General features: G+C 43.3%; 1 protein-coding gene across 3 annotated transcripts in view; it reads right to left on the reverse strand.

Annotated features, from left to right (window-relative positions):
• NRDE2 (NRDE-2, necessary for RNA interference, domain containing) overlaps positions 1-18,566 on the reverse strand; it is a 49,844-nt gene that overhangs the window by 18,924 nt on the left and 12,354 nt on the right. For 2 of the 3 annotated variants that reach the window (XM_049113413.1, XM_049113414.1), the window contains exons 2-7: positions 17,369-17,578; positions 13,171-13,279; positions 11,858-12,088; positions 7,979-8,137; positions 1,252-1,702; positions 88-493 (exon numbers count right to left, since the gene is read on the reverse strand). In XM_049113413.1, the coding sequence (XP_048969370.1) occupies positions 88-493; positions 1,252-1,566 (721 nt within the window). In that variant the 5' untranslated portion in view covers positions 1,567-1,702; positions 7,979-8,137; positions 11,858-12,088; positions 13,171-13,279; positions 17,369-17,578. The remainder of the gene's footprint in view (positions 1-87; positions 494-1,251; positions 1,703-7,978; positions 8,138-11,857; positions 12,089-13,170; positions 13,280-17,368; positions 17,579-18,566) is intronic. The other variant, XM_025442359.3, reaches the window with a different exon arrangement.

Below are 18,566 nucleotides of genomic sequence, written 5' to 3' on the forward strand. Positions count from 1 at the left end.
CACCAGAAACAAATCTTCATTTTTGACTAGAGCCAAAAGAAAGGATAAGCACCCCAATATAAATGGATCTGGTCCTCAGCTTCTTACCAAACATTGCCTCTTCGGTGCCCGGCAAGGCAGGGTGCGATAAGATGCTGCCATCCTTCACCGCAGACAAGGTGCTCAGGCATTTTCCATAAAGACTGTGGATCTTTGACACGGTGAAGGTGCTAAACTGGCTCTGGCAAAATAAAAGGTACTTCTGCCAAAGGGCTGTATCGTTGGGATGTAAGAATATCAGTTTTTGCCACTCTTTGACCAGGGTGGAGGGCTCCCAGAACTCCGTGCAGAGCTTCAGTTTGGCGAGCTTCAGCTCCACGCTGCTCTGGTTGCTCTCAATGGCCCGCTCCAGGATGGCCAGCTTCTTCTCCAGAACCAGCTTCAGAGACCGCTTCCGCTTCTCCTGCTCTCCCTCCTCGATGGCATACAGGCCAGGGCTTTTCATGACTTCGTCCTCAAAACAAAAACATCAATTTTCAAGTGGAAGTAAGAGAGCCTCAAAACTCCACCAGCACAACAGAGCTCCTTACAAGCCCCAATGTCTATCGCCTCCCAAAACCAATTGTCATTCAGACTTTCTTGATCGCCACTTATTTATCACAGCATTTTTCGGAGTGAAAATTCCATTCCTCAGTGTATCACCTGATACCACGGAGCGTGTATTTCACCTGATTCACCTGTCTGCGCTTGGTCGTGAGGTCATGTAACAATAGAGGGCAGGCAGCTCCTGGAATACTGCTTCTCAAGAGCTGACTTTACCCATAAAACAGCCAAATGTGGAGCAAAACATAACTGTATAACACTATACAGTGGTTCAAAAAAAACTAAGTAGGACGAAGACAAAGGCAAGTGTTTCAGAAAGGGAGCACAGAGCTCCCGCTGGGTCACGTGATGAGAAGGCGCATTCTGCACGCTGCTTCTCCCCAGATTCTGTTCAAACGTCACCTTCTTCTAGAAGCCCTTTCTTACTCCCTAGAGGCATGTCACTCCCTCATCCCACACCGAAATTATACCCAAAAGCACTTATTCTTCACATGGCCAACTGCCTCAGTGGGCTTGCAGCGAGCTCAGGGCAGGGCCTATGGTCTAATCGTCTTCAAATGTCCCGGGCCAGGGTCCTCCCGGGGGCCCCAAACTGCTGCAGAACCCATCAGTTTGCCCCAAACAAGGACAGTCATTCCAAAGTAACAGAACTGCAACAGCGCTACTTACCTGAAAAGCAACAAACGCCATCCAGAGCTGAATGTCCCGGGGGTTCTCCCGGACTCTCCTGTTGAACTCCTCCACCTTGGCCTTGAGTAGTGCGCTCTCTCTGTCCGTCTGTGAGTCTGGCTGCTTCGATTCTGGCTCTGAAGGACCCTGTCCTTGTAACCACTGCGTGGTGGACTGATCGTAAATCCCCAGAGGGTTCAACCAGGTTGTAACGGGAGGAACCACCTCATCCAGGCCCTTCACTGGGATAAACGAGATTGGCTCAGATGAGGGAGGTTCGTTCTTACTGCCAACGGCAACTCCATCCATGTTCATTAATACCACACTCTTCTTCGTAAAATAGCGCTCAACGTGCTTGTGCGAAGGCTTCTTTTCCGTGGAAGCCCCCTCCCAGGATATACACTGCTTCTTGGGGTTAATGCCAAGGCAGGAGTCTCCTTTCCTCTTGTATCTTGTATTTGAAAAAGAAAAAAGTTACCAAGGGAGGGTGTGTGCGCTAGATCTACGGGAGTGATGGCTCAGCTCAGCAGGCCTGAGCGCTCGTCAGGCGAGCGAACTGCACACGTACTCAAATTCACCTTACCTTCAAACTGTTTCCATTTAGAGAAATATGATAATTAGCAAGGAACCTTTTCTGTGTTTGACTTATTCCTCTAAACACTTCTTTGCTAATGCCTCAGGAACTTAAGATCAGGTTTGTCTTCCAGATCTGGTAATTTCTATTTCCCCTAGAGTTTTGTAAAGTACTGTCTCATATGTCACTGTCATGCTCACATGGAACTGACAAGGCGGGAATCCTCACCCCCTCCTTTATGCTATTCCTGAGGACACTGGAGCCTCAGGAGACAGTGAGTCATTTGTCTCCTGGACTGGTCCCTTTTCCACAATGTGGTCCTGTGTCCCTACTTCAGAAGAAAACAGAGAGGGCTAAGAGTGTATTTTTAATCCTGAAGCAAGTGTGTTGAATAAAATTACATTTGGCTGTTTTCTACTCTAAAGGAAGAGAGACTGGGTTCTAAAAGGCTTGTATGGAGCGTGCAGGTGCCCCGAGAATCACAAACTCGTAACTACTGAATATGTGCATGAAGGCTAAGGGAAATCGTGCACTCTTTGGTATGACTGTTAGACAAACAACCAATTTAAAAAATGGGCAAAGGATGTGGATGGAATTCACAAAAGACAACAGGAAGGGTCAATCAGCATATGCAGAGGTGCTCAACAACACTAATCATGAGGGAAATGCAAATTAAAGCCACCAAGAGATATATATGCCACAACCTGCCAGAATGCCAAAAATTCAATACTACAATACTGAACACCAGTGAATCATGGGCCAGGTAACTAGGATTCTCACACGCTGTTAGTGAGAAGGCAAACTGGTAGTCACTTTGGGGAAAGGCCTGGCAGTTTCTTGACAAAACTAAACTTAGACTTACCCCATGACCCAACAATTCTATTTTAGGCATTTACCCAAGACAAAGGAAACTGCATTTCTACACAAAGATGTGTGCACAAATATTCTCAGCAGCCGTATTCCGCGAAGAGTCCAGGTGCTCATCCACAGAAGAATGGATAAACAGAGGTACGGCCACACAACGGAATGTGACCAGCAGTGAGGAGCAACGAACTACTGACAAATGCCACAATGTGGCTGGATCTCAAAAACATGACACTGACTGAAGGAAGCCAGACCCAAGAGAGCATGTACTACGTGATTCCATTTGTGTGGAATGCTAGGATAGACAACACTAATTGAGGATGGAAAAAAATTAGCACACACTGCCCCTGGGGAGCTGGGATGTGGGCTGAATGGAAGAGAGCAGGGGGAAATCTGGGGAGGGGGTCACAGTTAAGTTCTGTATTTTCACAGAGGGCTGGATCATACAGGCATATGCATGTGTCAAAACTCAGCAAATGAAGATTTGTGTGTAAGTTACATTGTATGTCAGCTGTAAGTCAAAAGAAAAAAAAACAACATCTCTGGAACTCCAGCAGAGGACAGGCTTGCTGAAGTATGCAGTGGGCAGTATTCTGATAACTGGCACCAAAACAGTAAGACGGGTTGAAGGACGGACGAACAGCCAGACACGCGATGAGGCAGGTGCAACAAAATATTAACGGCAGAAAAAAAAAAATTAACGGCAGAACGTAGAGGGTGGGAGTAAGAGGGTTCATTGTAAAATTCTTTCAGCTTATGCTGTTTTTTAAATTTTTCATGATATCATGCTGTCATCAGGGGGAAAGGGCAGGACAGAGCAGCTACCACCTTCTGTCATCTTTCCAGAAAGTTCTGCCCTCACCCCCCCCATCCCCCGGTCCAGACACAGTCAACAGGTGCCTGAGAAGCCGCCCTTCCGGCCGTCACACACAAACTCTTCTTCTCCATCCCCTCCCCCAGGTCCTCCTTGGTCCATTTTAGGAGTCAAAACAACTTTAATGAGGGCTAAAGAGATAAAATAGTGCTTAGAGAGCTTAAACATACCCATCGTTCTGTAAGGAACACACCGAAAGTAGGACTGGTTTTGTTCTCCCCTTAATTACTATTTTATTTTCACTAAAAATCAACAGTATTTCAACATTCACATAATCTCTTTAAAAAAAAAGTTTACAGAGTTTTCTGACTTTAGAAGTGCTTTTTGTAAAAAAAAAAAAAAAAAAAAAAGAAGTGCTTTTTGTAAAACTGATTTTTAACAGCTACATTTTATAACAGATGAAAATGATAAAGGAGAGTCTTACTGATCTGTATCATTAAGTGCCTACTTTCAGATACGTGTGTCGATGTATTTATATGTGTTCACCCACATCTTTTGTTTTTTTTTTTAAGATTTTATTTATTTATTCATGAGAGACACAAAGAGAGAGAGGTAGAGACACAGGCAGAGGGAAAAGCAGGCTCCACGCAGGGAGCCTGATGCGGGACTCGATCCCAGGACCCCGGGATCACGCCCTGGCAAAGGCAGGTGCTAAACCACTGAGCCACCCAGGGATCCCCCACATACATCTTTTTTAAAAAACAGCTGATACAACAGCTTTGAGCTTTCCTGCCTACTTTTGTGCATTTACCCATACTATTCATTTTAGAAAATACCATTTTTACTGGTTTTGAATCAGTCCATTGGAGGGATAAGTCCTAATCTAGATAACACTTCTCTATTGTTGGACATTTGGGTTTTCTCTAATTTACCACTTATCATAGAATCTTAATTGGGCAGAACCTAGGATGTAATTTAATGCAGTATTCCCCCCCAATGAAGGCACTTTTCCTGTAAAATCCTTATCAAATGGTCAGCTGGTCTTTCCTGAATAATTCCAGGAGGAGGGAGCCCCACTTTGGAGGTTCAGTGAATGACAGCATATGGATATTTAATTTAAATGAATTCAGCTACAGGAAAAGGGAGGGGGAAGAAGGAGGGGAAAAAAAAAAAAAAAAAACAAGAGGGATCGGGTATGGGAAAAGAACATATTTAACTTGAGTACACAAACCTGACCTGAATCCACTCAGCGGCTCTGAGCCCCCAAGTGAGCTGGGCAATAATAAATGTGCCTTTCCTTCAGGGACTTCGATTCACATATGCTCTCATGGTAGCCATCTACCTGGATCCAAATTCCAACCCCATCACTTCCTAGCTGACCCTGATCAAGTTATTTAAAATAAACCGCGCCCCACCCCCCGCCAAAACACACACACACACAAAACTTGTCTGTGCCTGTTTCCTCCTCTGTGAAATGGGTATAATGATACCCACAACACAGAATAGCAGGGACAATCAAAAATTTTATACACTTGAAGTCCTTAGCCATATAGTAAGGACAAGGTAAGTTAAAGCTATTATTATTTTATAAGACTTGACTCCTAAACATAAGCCAACTCTTTCATCTGGTATATAGCTGAAGAAACAATCTTCTCCAAGAATGGAGAAAAAAACAGAGCTGAACCTCACTGAAGCTACTATATTAGCCCTAAAGAACTTGCCAAAGGTAATTGTGACTATTACCCACGAACTCTAAGCTCTGTTTCACCATGATACACGAACACATACCAGGTCACTGCTAGAATGCTCACACTATTAGAAAACTTGCTTTGAGGGGGATCCCTGGGTGGCTCAGCAGTTTAGCGCCTGCCTTCGGCCCAGGGCGTGATCCTGAAGTCCTGGGGTCGAGTCCCACATGGGGCTCCCTGTGTGGAGCCTGCTTCTCCCTCTGCCTGTGTCTCTGCCCTACCCCACCCCCCGTGTCTCTCATGAATAAATAAATAAAATCTTTAAAAGAAAAAGAAAACTTGCTTTGATACTGAGTCAAATCTCACTTTCTGGAACTTCCACTCACTGATCCTGGTTCTGCCTTTCTAAGTTACAAAGAACATGTCAAAACCACCTTCCAAAAGATGGTCCAGCGAAGCTGAAGAGACACAGGCCCAATACCCAAAAGCCCCCATCCGGTCCTCACACAACGGTGCTAGCCGAGTCCTCTCAACGCTCCTGGCTTTTCAGCGCCCCTCACAAAGTGTGAAAATCCATGACTTGACAAAATACTCCCCCTGTCCTCGGACCAACTCAGTGCTATGGGATCAATACTTTCCTAGATCTGACACTGACAGCGGTACAGCTATGAATCCGGGAAAGACTTACCTCACCTCAGCTTTAGGAACCTACTGGGATGGGATCCCTGGGTGGTGCAGCGATTTAGCTCCTGCCTTTGGCCCAGGGCGTGATCCTGGAGACCCGGGATCGAATCCCACGTCGGGCTCCCGGTGCATGGAGCCTGCTTCTCCCTCTGCCTATGTCTCTGCCTCTCTCTCTCTCTCTCTCTCTCTCTCTCTGTGTGACTATCATTGAAAAAAAAGGAACCTACTGGGAAATCACAGCAATGCCCCAAGCCCTTCCAATGGTACCTTCACAAGTCAGACTAATAAACTTCTCTCCTCATCTTCCTCCTGAGGTCTGGGCTGTCCATGAGCAGAGCTATAAGATCAGTCACTGTAACTATTTTTCCTTTTTCATCTATTGATAAATAATAGCCCTTTATCCTTGTGAACTAACTTCTAATTCATATTGATGATGCCTGCTATCTGTGTGTAAGGCACAGCAGGAGTTAACAAACGAAGAAACAGAGGCTCAGGCAGGGTTAGGGACTTATGTGGGATGACGGTATCAGCAAATGGCCAAGTGAGAATGAGAACCGGAGTCCTCCATTTCCCAACTAGAAAACGTCCTACCAACCAGGCTCACTTTATTTGTGGACGGTAAAAAAAAAAAAAAAATTGAGGTTAGAGAAACATAGACTCCCCAAAAAGCTGCTTCCTGGCAGCATGATCTTGAGAGGCTACTTACCCTGAGGTTCCCTTCCTTGTACATAAAAATGAGTGCTGTCCTGCTCACAGAGCAGCAGGGAGGACCAGACTAAGGTAAGTGAAAGAACTAGCACGGGCTCACAATACACACTTCAGACTCCATTAGTGTTTGCTGAACCCTCCAACTTTCTTGGGTTCCATCTCGTCTGTGGCACCATACCGCACTGGCATGGGGAACCAAACAAGGCTTTCAGGAGTATTAAAATATTCAAAAACGTATGAATACATCTGAATAGTCATTTACTCTCAGCCATGAGGCTTTAGGAGAGAGCACGCAAATATAAATACGCCCTGAAAAGTAACGGATATAAACACGTCATAAAGGAATTCTTAGCAGGACCTGCCTATAGGGGGAGGAGTATTGTCACAAGGAATGACAACGATTGAAATCTGAAGGTGCGGCAACGTAATGGAAACTGAAATTTATTTTAGAAAGTAATTAGCCTATAAAGAATGATGATAATGGTCTCTGCTTGGCTTTATATTCCAATATTCTCTACCTTCAATTTTCATTATCTTCAAGCTGTGTGGGAAGAGAGATTGTGTATTTCTGTTCTTTGTGTTCCCAACAGTGTCTTACAAATGACCCAGTGTCTAAGGGATTTAATAAGTATTTAAATACTTTTGATTGACAGGTTAGAGGAAAGTTTAATAAACTAATTACTGAAGCGAATACCATCGCCTCTTTTGATTATCTGGTGACGTCTGCCGGAAACATTTTGGAAGAAGTCATTACCACTTAATGTCACTTTCAAAATGGCTTAGTTGGGGAGAATAGATAAATAAAAGGCTTTCGTGACTTTTTTACAATGGCATCGAGATCAGACCAAATGGCTTCCAGATAGTTTGTCACAATTATTTCAAGGTATTTTTAGGTTATTCACTCAACAAATAGTCACTAAAAACCTTCTCTGGGATGCCTGGGTAGCTCAGCAGTTGAGCGTCTGCCTTCAGCTCAGGGCGTGATCCTGGAGGGCTGGGATGGAGTCCCATATCAGGCTCCCTGCATGGAGCCTGCTTCTCCCTCTGCCTGTGTCTCTGCCTCTCTCTCTCTCTCTCTCTCTCTCTCTCTCTCTCTCGTGAATAAATAAGTAAAATCTTAAAAAAATAAAAAATAAAAATAAAAACTTCTCTGCTGGCACACTTACAGGCACCCATGGAGGAATGAGACTCCTCAGACCTGGATCCTGATCTCCAGGTTGGAGCTTTCATTTCAGAGTGTGACATGAGACACAGGACTCAACAGCTCGGCAACAGAGGATGCTCACCAGGATCCACAAAGGAAGGGGGCAGATAGCAACCATGCCGAAGGGTTTAGTGGGGAGAAAGAAGTCACCTCCCACCAGCAGAAAGCAGAAGAGACATCATGACAGGTACCTTGCTATGTCTCCTCTGTAGAGAGACTTATATTCCCAGTTTGCAGGATCCGGCTTCTTATCTGTTCTGAAGGTTTCTCCTCCATTCAGAGCCTGAATGTCCTCAAGCCAAACCAAGCGATGCCCAATAGCAGCAGCAGCAGCAGCATTATCTTCTCGACTGTGGGACACAGGAAGGAGAACAAACAGGGAGACACACTTTGAAATCTTCTAGGTACACAGCCCACCTTTTCAGAGATATTAAACATTTCAACAGTGATGCTCCACATAACACCAAATGCACTAGGGGGTGCCTGGGCGGCTCAGTCAGTTAAACGCCTGCCTTCGGCCCAGGCAATGATCTTGGGGTCCTGGGATCAGAGGCCCGCACTGGGCTCCCTGCTTAGCGGGGAATCTGCTTCTCCCTCTGCATCTGCCTCTCCACCCCTAGCCCTGCTCGTACTCTCTCTCAAGTGAATAAAATCTTTAAAAAGAAAAAACACACTTGAGTACATAAAATGTATACATACCACAGATGAAGGGGACTCCTGCAGTGAAAAGAGCTTTAAAATACAAAGCAAAATTTGTCAAGGCTAAGCAGCACTCCATTAAGAAAAGAGGTCACCTTATTGCAGAAATTAACATAATACAAGTATTATTTTTATTTATTTTGTTAAAAGATTTACTTATGTATGTTAGAAAGAGAGAGAGAGAGACAGCATTTGGGGAGGAGCTGAGGGGGAGAAGGGGAGCAGCAGACTCCCCCATGAGCACGATCCTGGCTGGGAACCCTGAGATCACGACCTGAGCAGAAATTAACAGCAGGATGCTCAACCTACTGAGCCACCCAGGTGCCCCGTAGGTGTTCTTTTTAAACACTCCATTAAATGGCTGTAACTAGAATTTCAAATATATTTATAAACAAGTTTTCTTAAAAAAATAAATAAATAAAGTGGGTTGCCCTTGCTTTCGCCTGACTCATTCAAAAGTGCCCAGATTGTTCCAGCTCAAAACTTAACGACAACAGCATAGCCACAGTTCTGAACGGGCCGGTCTCAGACAGGATTCGGGCGTGGTCTAGCCTCACTGTCACAGCGACCTCTGCTGTGAGCTGACCTCCTCCTACACAGAGGCCAGAGAGAGCCCGTTGAGACCACACCCTGATGTATCCGCCAAACCAACCTCAGCTCCAAATCAGCTAAGATACAAATGGAACCACTTCCCTAAGAGTCAAATGAGAGGGAGTGAAAGATTTTCTGGCATCTGACATCTTCCCTCCTCTAAAGAAAATCAGTTCGTGATGCTGCTGACACAAGAAACTGCCAAAGTTGTCAAAAGAGCCATTGACTGTTTGTTCCATATTTGTTTTTTGACCCCACCCAGATAGAAATAAAGATTCTAAAGGCTTTTAAATCATTCTTGGCTGAGGATACAAAGGATTGGCATTTCGAGGACACAAAGTAGCTTTCATTGAGTATTTGTTGAATGACAGCAGCTCACGGTAAAATACATGGTGATTTTTCACACGTTCCCCTTCAGAACACCTGCGGAGGGTTTTCTGTTGACAAACCTGGGAAGGGGCAACAAAGGGAAGGAATGAGAGGGAAGCATTCCATAAAGAATGTTTCCTGGGGTCCTGGGGAGCAGACCACCCCTGGGGAGTAAACAAGCTTCTGATCCTCCCCTAGTGGGTACTGAGGTCAGGAAGCAGGACTGGTCTGGGCTCTGCCTCTATCTGAAGGTGAAGAGCTGACCCTGGAGACAAAGGTCCATGAACGGCTGTAGCCCTAGGGTGAAGTCGTCCCTGGATCACCTAAAATAGAGTTCTATGTGATGTACTATACCCCACCCCAACCCCCGTGAACCCACTTTCCCCACATCACAGAAATGCTCTCACCACTAAAATCTTCATCCTCATCTCTATGGAAACAACTCCTCCAGGTCATCTTCCCAGGAAGAGACCACAGAAGTTCATAGTAAGAAAGTGAAAGAGAAGAACAAGAACAGTTGATTCTGATCTTAATGGGGACATTCTTAAAGATATCAATGAACTTAAAAATGCCATCTGGCTCATGGAACTATCAGGAGGTGGTAAAGCTCACCTCTGATGTGATTAAACACAGGCTGAAGGGATCCCTGGGTGGCGCAGCGGTTTGGCGCCTGCCTTTGGCCCAGGGCGCGATCCTGGAGACCTGGGATCGAATCCCACATCAGGCTCCCGGTGCATGGAGCCTGCTTCTCCCTCTGCCTGTGTCTCTGCCTCTCTCTCTCTCTGTGACTATCATAAATAAATAAAAAAAAATTAAAAAAAAATATTAAAAAAAAAAAAAAAAACACAGGCTGAAAAGAACTACCTTCTAAGTTCTAACAATAGTCCCTGCGTTCAGGAAACCCTTTAAAAGACTCATTTTCCTCAACAGTTTAAAAAAAAAAAAAAAAAAGGACAAGTAACTAAAAGTTTTCAGAAAAAAACAATGATCTATGTATTTTGCTGTAAAGACATACTGAGAAGCAAAAAATATCAGGAATTTATTCATTCACTCGCACAACAAAAGAGTACCGAGGGCCTACAACACATCAGGCCCCGTGCCAGCTGCTGAGAGGGTACCAAGCAAGATACTGTGAGTCCTGCCTACAGAAACTCAAATTCAGAACCTTTTTGCTGGACTCCTTACTCCTTTATTTTCCCCTCCTAGAGAAAGTATGGGTTACAGATACAGCACCTGAGACAAAAATCAATCTGATGCTCTGGGCCACACAGGCCTGCAATGCTCTCCATGGATCTAGTGGCAGAAAGATCCAGGAGGACTGCAGGGTCTGCCTGTCTGATGGGAACTCCGTAGGCCACACTCCAGACTCGCTGCAACAGAGCCCTCACTGACGCCAGCGGGACCTCTAAGCACACAATAAAAGCAAGTAACACCTGAAGAGTCAAAAAAAATCTTAATAATACTAAATTTGGGGGGCACCTGGGTGGCTCAGTAGTTAAGCATCTGCCTTGGGCTTAGGTCGTGGTCCTGGGGTCCTGGGATTGAGTCCTGCATCGGGCTCCCCACAGGGGACCTGCTTCTCCCTCTGCCTATGTCTCTGCCTCTCTGTGTCTCTCATGAATAAATAAAATAGAAAAGAAAGAAAGAAAGAAAGAAAGAAAGAGAGAGAGAGAGAGAGAAAGAAAGAAAGAAAGAAAGAAAGAAAGAAAGAAAGAAAGAAAGAAAGAAAGAGAAAGAAAGGAAAAAGAAAAAGAAAGGAAAAGGAAAGGAAAAGGAAAGGAAAAGGAAAGGAAAAGGAAAAGGAAAAGGAAAAGGAAAAGGAAAAGGAAAAGGAAAAGGAAAGGAAAAGGAAAAGGAAAAGGAAAAGGAAAAGGAAAAGGAAAGGAAAGGAAAGGAGGAACGAGAGCAATGACGAGAGCAATGATGACCTTATGTACTACATTACCCCTAACCCAAAAGTGCGTGTCCGCCTGTAGGGCTGATGTGAGCAATCGAAAGGAAGAGGAGGACTACAGAAGAGAAAGAAGACATTCTTCTTACTCTGACCCTTACTGATGAGACCATTAACTATGTAGTAAACTGGCCCATGTTCCCACCATGTGGCACATGAGCCATCTTTCAAAATCCCAAAGACTTTTTGCCTGAATCACATTTTGACACAATCATTACTGTGTCTAACATTTCTCAAATAAAATCACGGCCCTAATTTTTTTAACAAAAGTCTCTCTTTTCTTCTTCTTCTTTTTTTTTTTTTTAATGTTGCCCTAATGGTAGAGCTCTATTTGGTCTTTTTCGGGACTCCATTTGACTGAGTGGCTAAACAGTCATTCCAATGTCTAATTTGTGGCAACAATTGAGGGAAAAAATTCAAAATGTGAAAAGTCACAGGTATGTGAGAATAGAAAACCTACCTTGGTTTCTCTGATTCCTTTTTACTATCTCCAATGCTTCTGGAATTTTTGTCCCTATCAGGCTCACTATCTGGCTCAGATCCACTGCTACTGGTCTGCCCATGTTTTCTCTTGATTTTCTTGTGGTGATGCTTCCTCTTCTTCTTTTTCTCTTTCTTCTTTTTTCTGCTTGTTTGTTTGGGCTTTTTGTTACTGTCACTTTCATCTGAGGGTTCTGATTTCAGAGGACTCCTGCTTGGGAAAATCACCCATTAGAATTTTTTCCAGAAGAGAATCAGGGAGAAGACTATGTAAATAAGCAGACAACTATGTAAAAAGGGAACTCCAGGAATGCCCAGAGGGGCTTACTATTTGCCCATGTATCTATACAGTGCCTTCCTGGATCACAACTCCCCTTAAGGATTTAAGAGCTGGACCTCCCCCCACCACCACCACCCACCCAGAAAAAAGAACTGGACCTAAAACAACAGTAGGTAAAGAAAGTCTAGGTTTTAACAGCTTCTTAACCTAGACTTTCACATCTGTCTATTTTTAAATGAAAATAATCTGCCAGTTATTTTACCAAATAAAGTATTCACTGAAGCAATGTTATCAAGGGTTTATTTTCACTCCTCCATATTAAGGCAGCATGTCCTTAATGCCAAAAATTTTAAAAAGGTTTAATTCTGGTCCAGATTTTTAAAGGTTATAATAAGCCCTTCTGCATCACTGACATAACCCTCTCTCAGGCATCGGCTGGTGTCAATTTCCAAAGGCTTCTCGTACTTTCAGAGTACTGACTTCTTGGGGCTCATCACCTTAATGAGACCACCTATATTTTCTAGAGGGCTCACGTCTCAATTTGATGCTCTACCACAATTTCTTTCAAAGCTCGATACAGATCTCTGTGCGCCATTCTGCTTTCCCCAAAGTTTTCACGAGATTTCATTCAATGTTTTATCACACCAGCTTCTTCTATTTTTCCAAAAATGGTAAAAACACAACTGAGGAAACACTGGACTACAGTATTCTGAAGGTTACTAATAAGGTCACATTACACAACCATCACAATGGTCATGCCATTTCCCTCGTGGCCTCATTATGGCATTGACTGTGTCCTGCACTTGCCACCACAATGCAAACGGAGGAAAGAGGAATAATCCGTGAATGAAGTAAAAGAAAACAGTCAAAGGGCACCTCGTTAGTTCAAGCAAAAAGATTGGTAATTCGCTCTTCTATCACAGGGTTTTTTTCTAATCTAAGGAGCATTATTCAAACCAAGTTATAGACAGTACATGGACAAAAACAAAAAATCCATCTTTCAAAAAAACTACCTGGTCAGTGGGGACCCTTCAGAAACCAAGGCAGTGACCTCTTCAGGTTGTTGGCTCAGAGAGGTTATGGCTCCAACACAAAAGCTCGGGTTGCTCAGCCAGTCTAATTCTGCACAAACAAAAGTGGGGAAAAAAGATCAATGAAATTAGCTCCACGTGATTTCTAAAGCAGGAAATCCATCTTACCAGCTGACATCCTAATTCACAGCCAATGTCAGCCAGACGGTCTGCAGAAGCCACAGGGAATCCATGAAATTTTTATTTCACAGGGTATGGGGCTTTAACACACACTAAAATACTTAAGACTGAAATCCTCTTGTGCTATCAGGCTGCAGCTTAAGCAAAAGCCATGCAACAAGTGTGGCTTAAAAAGCAACAAGGCTTTATGGATTCCATCCACACTCTACGGAGCAAGAATGTTTCCAAAGCACTAGGACTTAATGACCTCAAATCTGATGCAGACAATTCCGAAAAGCTCAAAAATCAAATCATGCACAAAAGCCTGACATGCTTAATGCTGTTACAGGAGATTAAGGTATTTTTCTTCAAAAAATATTCTGTCCTCAGTAACTTAACATAAGCCTTTCCTTACTACTCCTCTTTGAAAACAAAAACACGGGTGTCAACTTTGCTAATGCTAACATTATATAAAATATTAATGATGATTATCTCTGGATGGTGAGTTGAATGTCCCTAATTTTTCCTTTCTGCTTATCCACTAATTTCTAACTCCTCTGGAATGGATTCTTTCCAAGTCACTTAATTTCTAACCCTTCAGGAGTCTTAACTGTGAAAGAAAGGAAAAAAATCAAGGGATGGTGGTAGCAAGGGGGCCCCAGGAAGGGTTTGGATTTTGTCCTGTTCTGTTCTAGGATGAGGCTAGAGCACTGGTGCGTGACACGGATGAAGTTAGGAGACAAAAGGGTAAGTGCACTTGACAGTCATACTGGGACATAATCTAGATATTGTAAGGTTCACCTATTTAAAATGTGCAAATAAATAAATAAATAAATAAATAAATAAATAAATAAATAAAAACAAAATGTGCAAGCAATGGCTCTTAGTATATTTAGAATTGTGCAGGGCACCTGACTGGCTCAGTTGGTGGAGCATGTGACTCTTGATCTCAGTCATGAGTTCAAGCCCCATGTTGGACACAGAATTTACTTCAAAACAAAACAAAGCAAAAAAAATCAGAATTGTGCAACTATCACTATGAAGTAATTTGAGCATTTCCATCATCCCAAAAAGAAGCCTCATACCTATTAGCAGTTACCATCACTCGTCTCCAGCTCTCCCACCCCCAGGCAACCACTAATCTGTCTCTACAGATTTTCCAGTTTGGAACATTGACTATAAATGAGATCCTATGGGGCGCCTAAGTGACTCAGTTGGTTGAGCATCTTCCTTGAGCTCAGGTCATCATCCCAGGGTCCTGGGACAGAGCCCCATATTGGACTCCCTGCTCAGCAGGGAGCCTGCTTGTCCCTCTCCCTCTGCCCCTGCCTCTGCTCTATCAAATAAATAAAGCAAATCTTTAGGGGATCCCTGGGTGGCTCAGCGCTTTAGTGCCTGCCTTTGGCCCAGGGCGGGCTCCCGGCATGGAGCCTGCTTCTCCCTCCTCCTGTGTCTCTGCCTCTCTCTATGTCTATCATAAATAAATGAGTACAGCTTTTAAAAACTAAAAAAAATAAAAAAATAAAGCAAATCTTTAAAAAATAAATAAATAATAAATAAATGAGATCACACATTAAGCCAGCACATAACTGGCTTCTTCTACTTGGCATAATGTTTTCAAGTTTCATCCATGCTGTAGAATGTATCCATGCTCCATTACTTTTTACTGCCAAATAATATTCCATTTTATGGATAGACCACATTTTATCCATTTATTGGCTGATGGACACTTGGGTATCATTTTGGTTATAATGAACAATACTGCCATGAACACTCATGTACAAGTTTTTATACGGACATATGTTTTCATTTCTCTCGGCTAGACATCCAGGAGAAACACTGGGTCATGTGGTAACTCATGTTGAGCATTTTAAGGAAATACCAGACTGTTTTCCAAACTGGCTTCACCACTTTACATTCCCAGGAACAGTGTGTAAGGATTCTGATTTCTCCAAATCCTTGGCAACTTGTCTCTGTGTTTTAGATTTTACAGTCATCCTAGTGTGTGTGATGTCTCTTCTCATTGCGCTTTTGGTTTTCATTTCCCTGGTGACCAATGATGCAATGCATCATTTCATGTGTTTATTGGCCACTCAAATCGGAAGAATAGTCAAATCTTTTGCCCTTTTTTAAAATGAGTTGTCTTTTTAGTATTGGGCTAGAACAGTATTTTATATGTTGTCTTCTAGTCCCTGATGATTACTGCATCTCAGTGAGGAGGAGATACTAGAATATGTGTCATCTGTGATGACACGTATACTTTGTTTTACTCGTTGTATCTGTGGCACCATGAGCAATGTCTAGCATACGTCAGGAGGACTTTATTTTTTTTTAAGATTTTATTTATTTATTCATGAGAGACAGACAGAGAGATGCATAGACACAGGCAGAGGGAGAAGCAGGCTCCATGCAGGGAGCCCGATGTGAGACTCGATCCCAGGTCTCCAGGATCACACTCCGGGCTGCAGGCGGCACTAAACCGCTGTGCCACCGGGGCTGCCCCGTCAGGAGGACTTTAATAAATATTTGTGGCAAAGAGCAAAGGGAAGGAAAGTCCTAAAGAGGAATGTTACATTAAGAGGGAGAAGTGCCGGTGGACTCAATCGGTTGAGTATCCAACTCTTCATTTCTGCTCAGGTCATAATCTCAGGGTCATAGGATCGAGCCCTGATTGGGGCTCCCCAATCAGCAGGGAGTCAGCTTGAGGTTCTCTCTCCCTCTGCCCATCCCCTGCTAGTGCACACATGCTCACTCTCTAAATAAATAAATAAAACCTTTTAAAGGGGGGAGGGAGAGATTCTAAGCCATTAAGTGCCTACTGTAGGCCAAACACCAGGTAAAGCCCTTTATATCCTTACTCCTGTTAAGCATCATAACAACCCTCTCTGGGAGGTACTATGATCTCCACTACATAAAAGAGGAGACTAAGGCTCAGAGGAACTAAGTCACTTGTAAGGCCATACCTGGTGGGTGCTAAGCAACTGTTGGGGCAATCTTTCTTCTATTGTCTCCTTTTCCTTCTGAGGTTGGTTCTCTTCCCTTGGGTTGAATTCGTGGCAAGAGGTATGTGAAAATGGTTCCCGTTGCTCCCTGAGATCATGACTATTTCCACAATAATTGGATTTTCTCATAAACAAAGGAAAGGTGAGAAAAAAATGGAAAAACAATATGTATGGAAAGATGCTCTCAATTTCAAGAGATTTCTCCATAAATATTCTAGGTAGTGAAGACAGCTTGGAGGAGATGTAAAACAACAAAAAACAGCTGTTAAAACAACAAAAAGGGGGCACCTGGGTGGCAGAGTGGTTGAGCATCTGCCTTGGGCTCAGGGCGTGATCCTGGGGTCCTGGGATCGAGTCCCCCATCAGGCTCCCCGCAGGGAGTCTGCTTCTCCCTCTGCCTGTGTCTCTGCCTCTCTCTGTGTCTCTCATGAATAAATAAATAAAATCTTAAAAAAAAAAAAAACCAAAAGCATAAAGTGTGCAACTCTCCAGAGTCCTCCAGAAAGTATAAGAAAAAGGGCTTTTAAGGGAGCAATTAAGACTTTGCCATGTGAGACCACTGTGGGGAAAAGAGTAGTGTATACAGAACTAAAACTCCTGGGGTTCTAGCCCAAATCAGCGCTGACCACCTCTGTGAACTTCATCTCAATCAAATGACCTTTTGTCAGAGCAAAGGGTATTTCCACCTGACAAGAAGTTACAGCGGCTGCTTTTTTTTTTTTTCCTGCTTTTTTTTGTTTCCTAGCACAAGAGCACTGAACGTGGAACATTAGAAGTAATCATTATTGGACGTTAGTCATGTCAGAATTTTGGAAGTTCTAGTCTAGAGAAAACACTGTTCAAACAAAATCAGAGAAGTCTGGCAATCAGAACAGCCAAAGTAGTGATGTTCCTGGGGGCCAAAGGGAGGGGGTGGCTCTGAGAAGGCTCCCTGGAGCTCAGCTAGGGTACCACTGCCTCATTTACAGATCAACAGTGGGAGGCCAAAAGAAGTTCAGTCACATGGACACGGTACACACCTGCACCCCGATCGGTGCTCCCCACCACACCATGGTGCTACTCTTCACTCCTTCAACTAAGGAGCTGGTTTTCCGGAAGTGTCTCTGCAACATGGGGCTATTGTGGCAATTCTCACATTATAAACTCATTATCTGCATGGCACTCTTCCTACTTTATTCCAAGGCAAAGGTCAACTCAAATCCTTACCAGGACCAGATCAGTAATGATTACTAGGAAGTGAGAATGAAAAAAAGAAAAAGACAAAAATATTTTACCAGCCAAACAAATACAGTAAAGTAGTTTACAATTCTTGCATCTACATTTCCAGCTCACCTACCCTCCTCCTATGCCTTTCTTTCTAAACTAAATGCAACATAAAGGCAGAGGTCACAACTACTCACTCCTGTATTCCTAGTACAGTGCCTTGGCACAAAACTGAAATCAATAAATATTTGCTGAATAAATACGATGAATGAGGATCTGAGCCATATCTTCGTATCTTTTACTCCTAGCATCTAATTTACTGAACTAACGGAACCTGACACCATCAAAAGCATGCTATTTATCTAGGTATAAAGTACAACTATTTTGATTCTTCCAGTCTTTGCTGTAAATGGAAATTTAATCATTAAAGAGTAAAATATGGAATACCTAGTACATGCCCAGGCAGGTCCCCACACTGGGGATACAGTGTAAGTAAGGCAGGCCAGGTCTCTGTTCATATGGTATTTATACTTAATCACAAGCCTAACTATTCACGTAATACATGTAGATTGTTAAATTCTGGTTACATGGAATCCTCAGAGGAACTCAGAGGAAGTTATCTGAGATTAAGAGATACTTTATTAATCAGATTGCAAAGGTTTTTTTTTTTTTTTCATTTATTTACATCCTCATACAATTTACAAGTTCCTTTGAGAGAAGTCAAATATGTATTTAGATCACTGTGTCAATACCAAGCAGGATGTAACAACATATTTCAAAGAGGACGAGCAGGATACAACATGCCTAGAGTTCAAACAAAGAAGCTGGCCAATCTTTTGTCCTCGTAGGTTGGTAAATTAGGTTGAATCGGCCTGGAAATCAGCACTCTGCTATACACACACACACACACACACACACACACATACACTCAATAGGAAAGGAAAGGTACAAGAACCAAGCAGAAAACCACTTTAGAACTACTGCCTAACAAAAACCAGGCAGGTATCTGGAAGA

The sequence above is a fragment of the Canis lupus genome, chromosome 8 (assembly GCF_003254725.2).
Source record: "Canis lupus dingo isolate Sandy chromosome 8, ASM325472v2, whole genome shotgun sequence".
Lineage (NCBI taxonomy): Eukaryota > Metazoa > Chordata > Mammalia > Carnivora > Canidae > Canis > Canis lupus.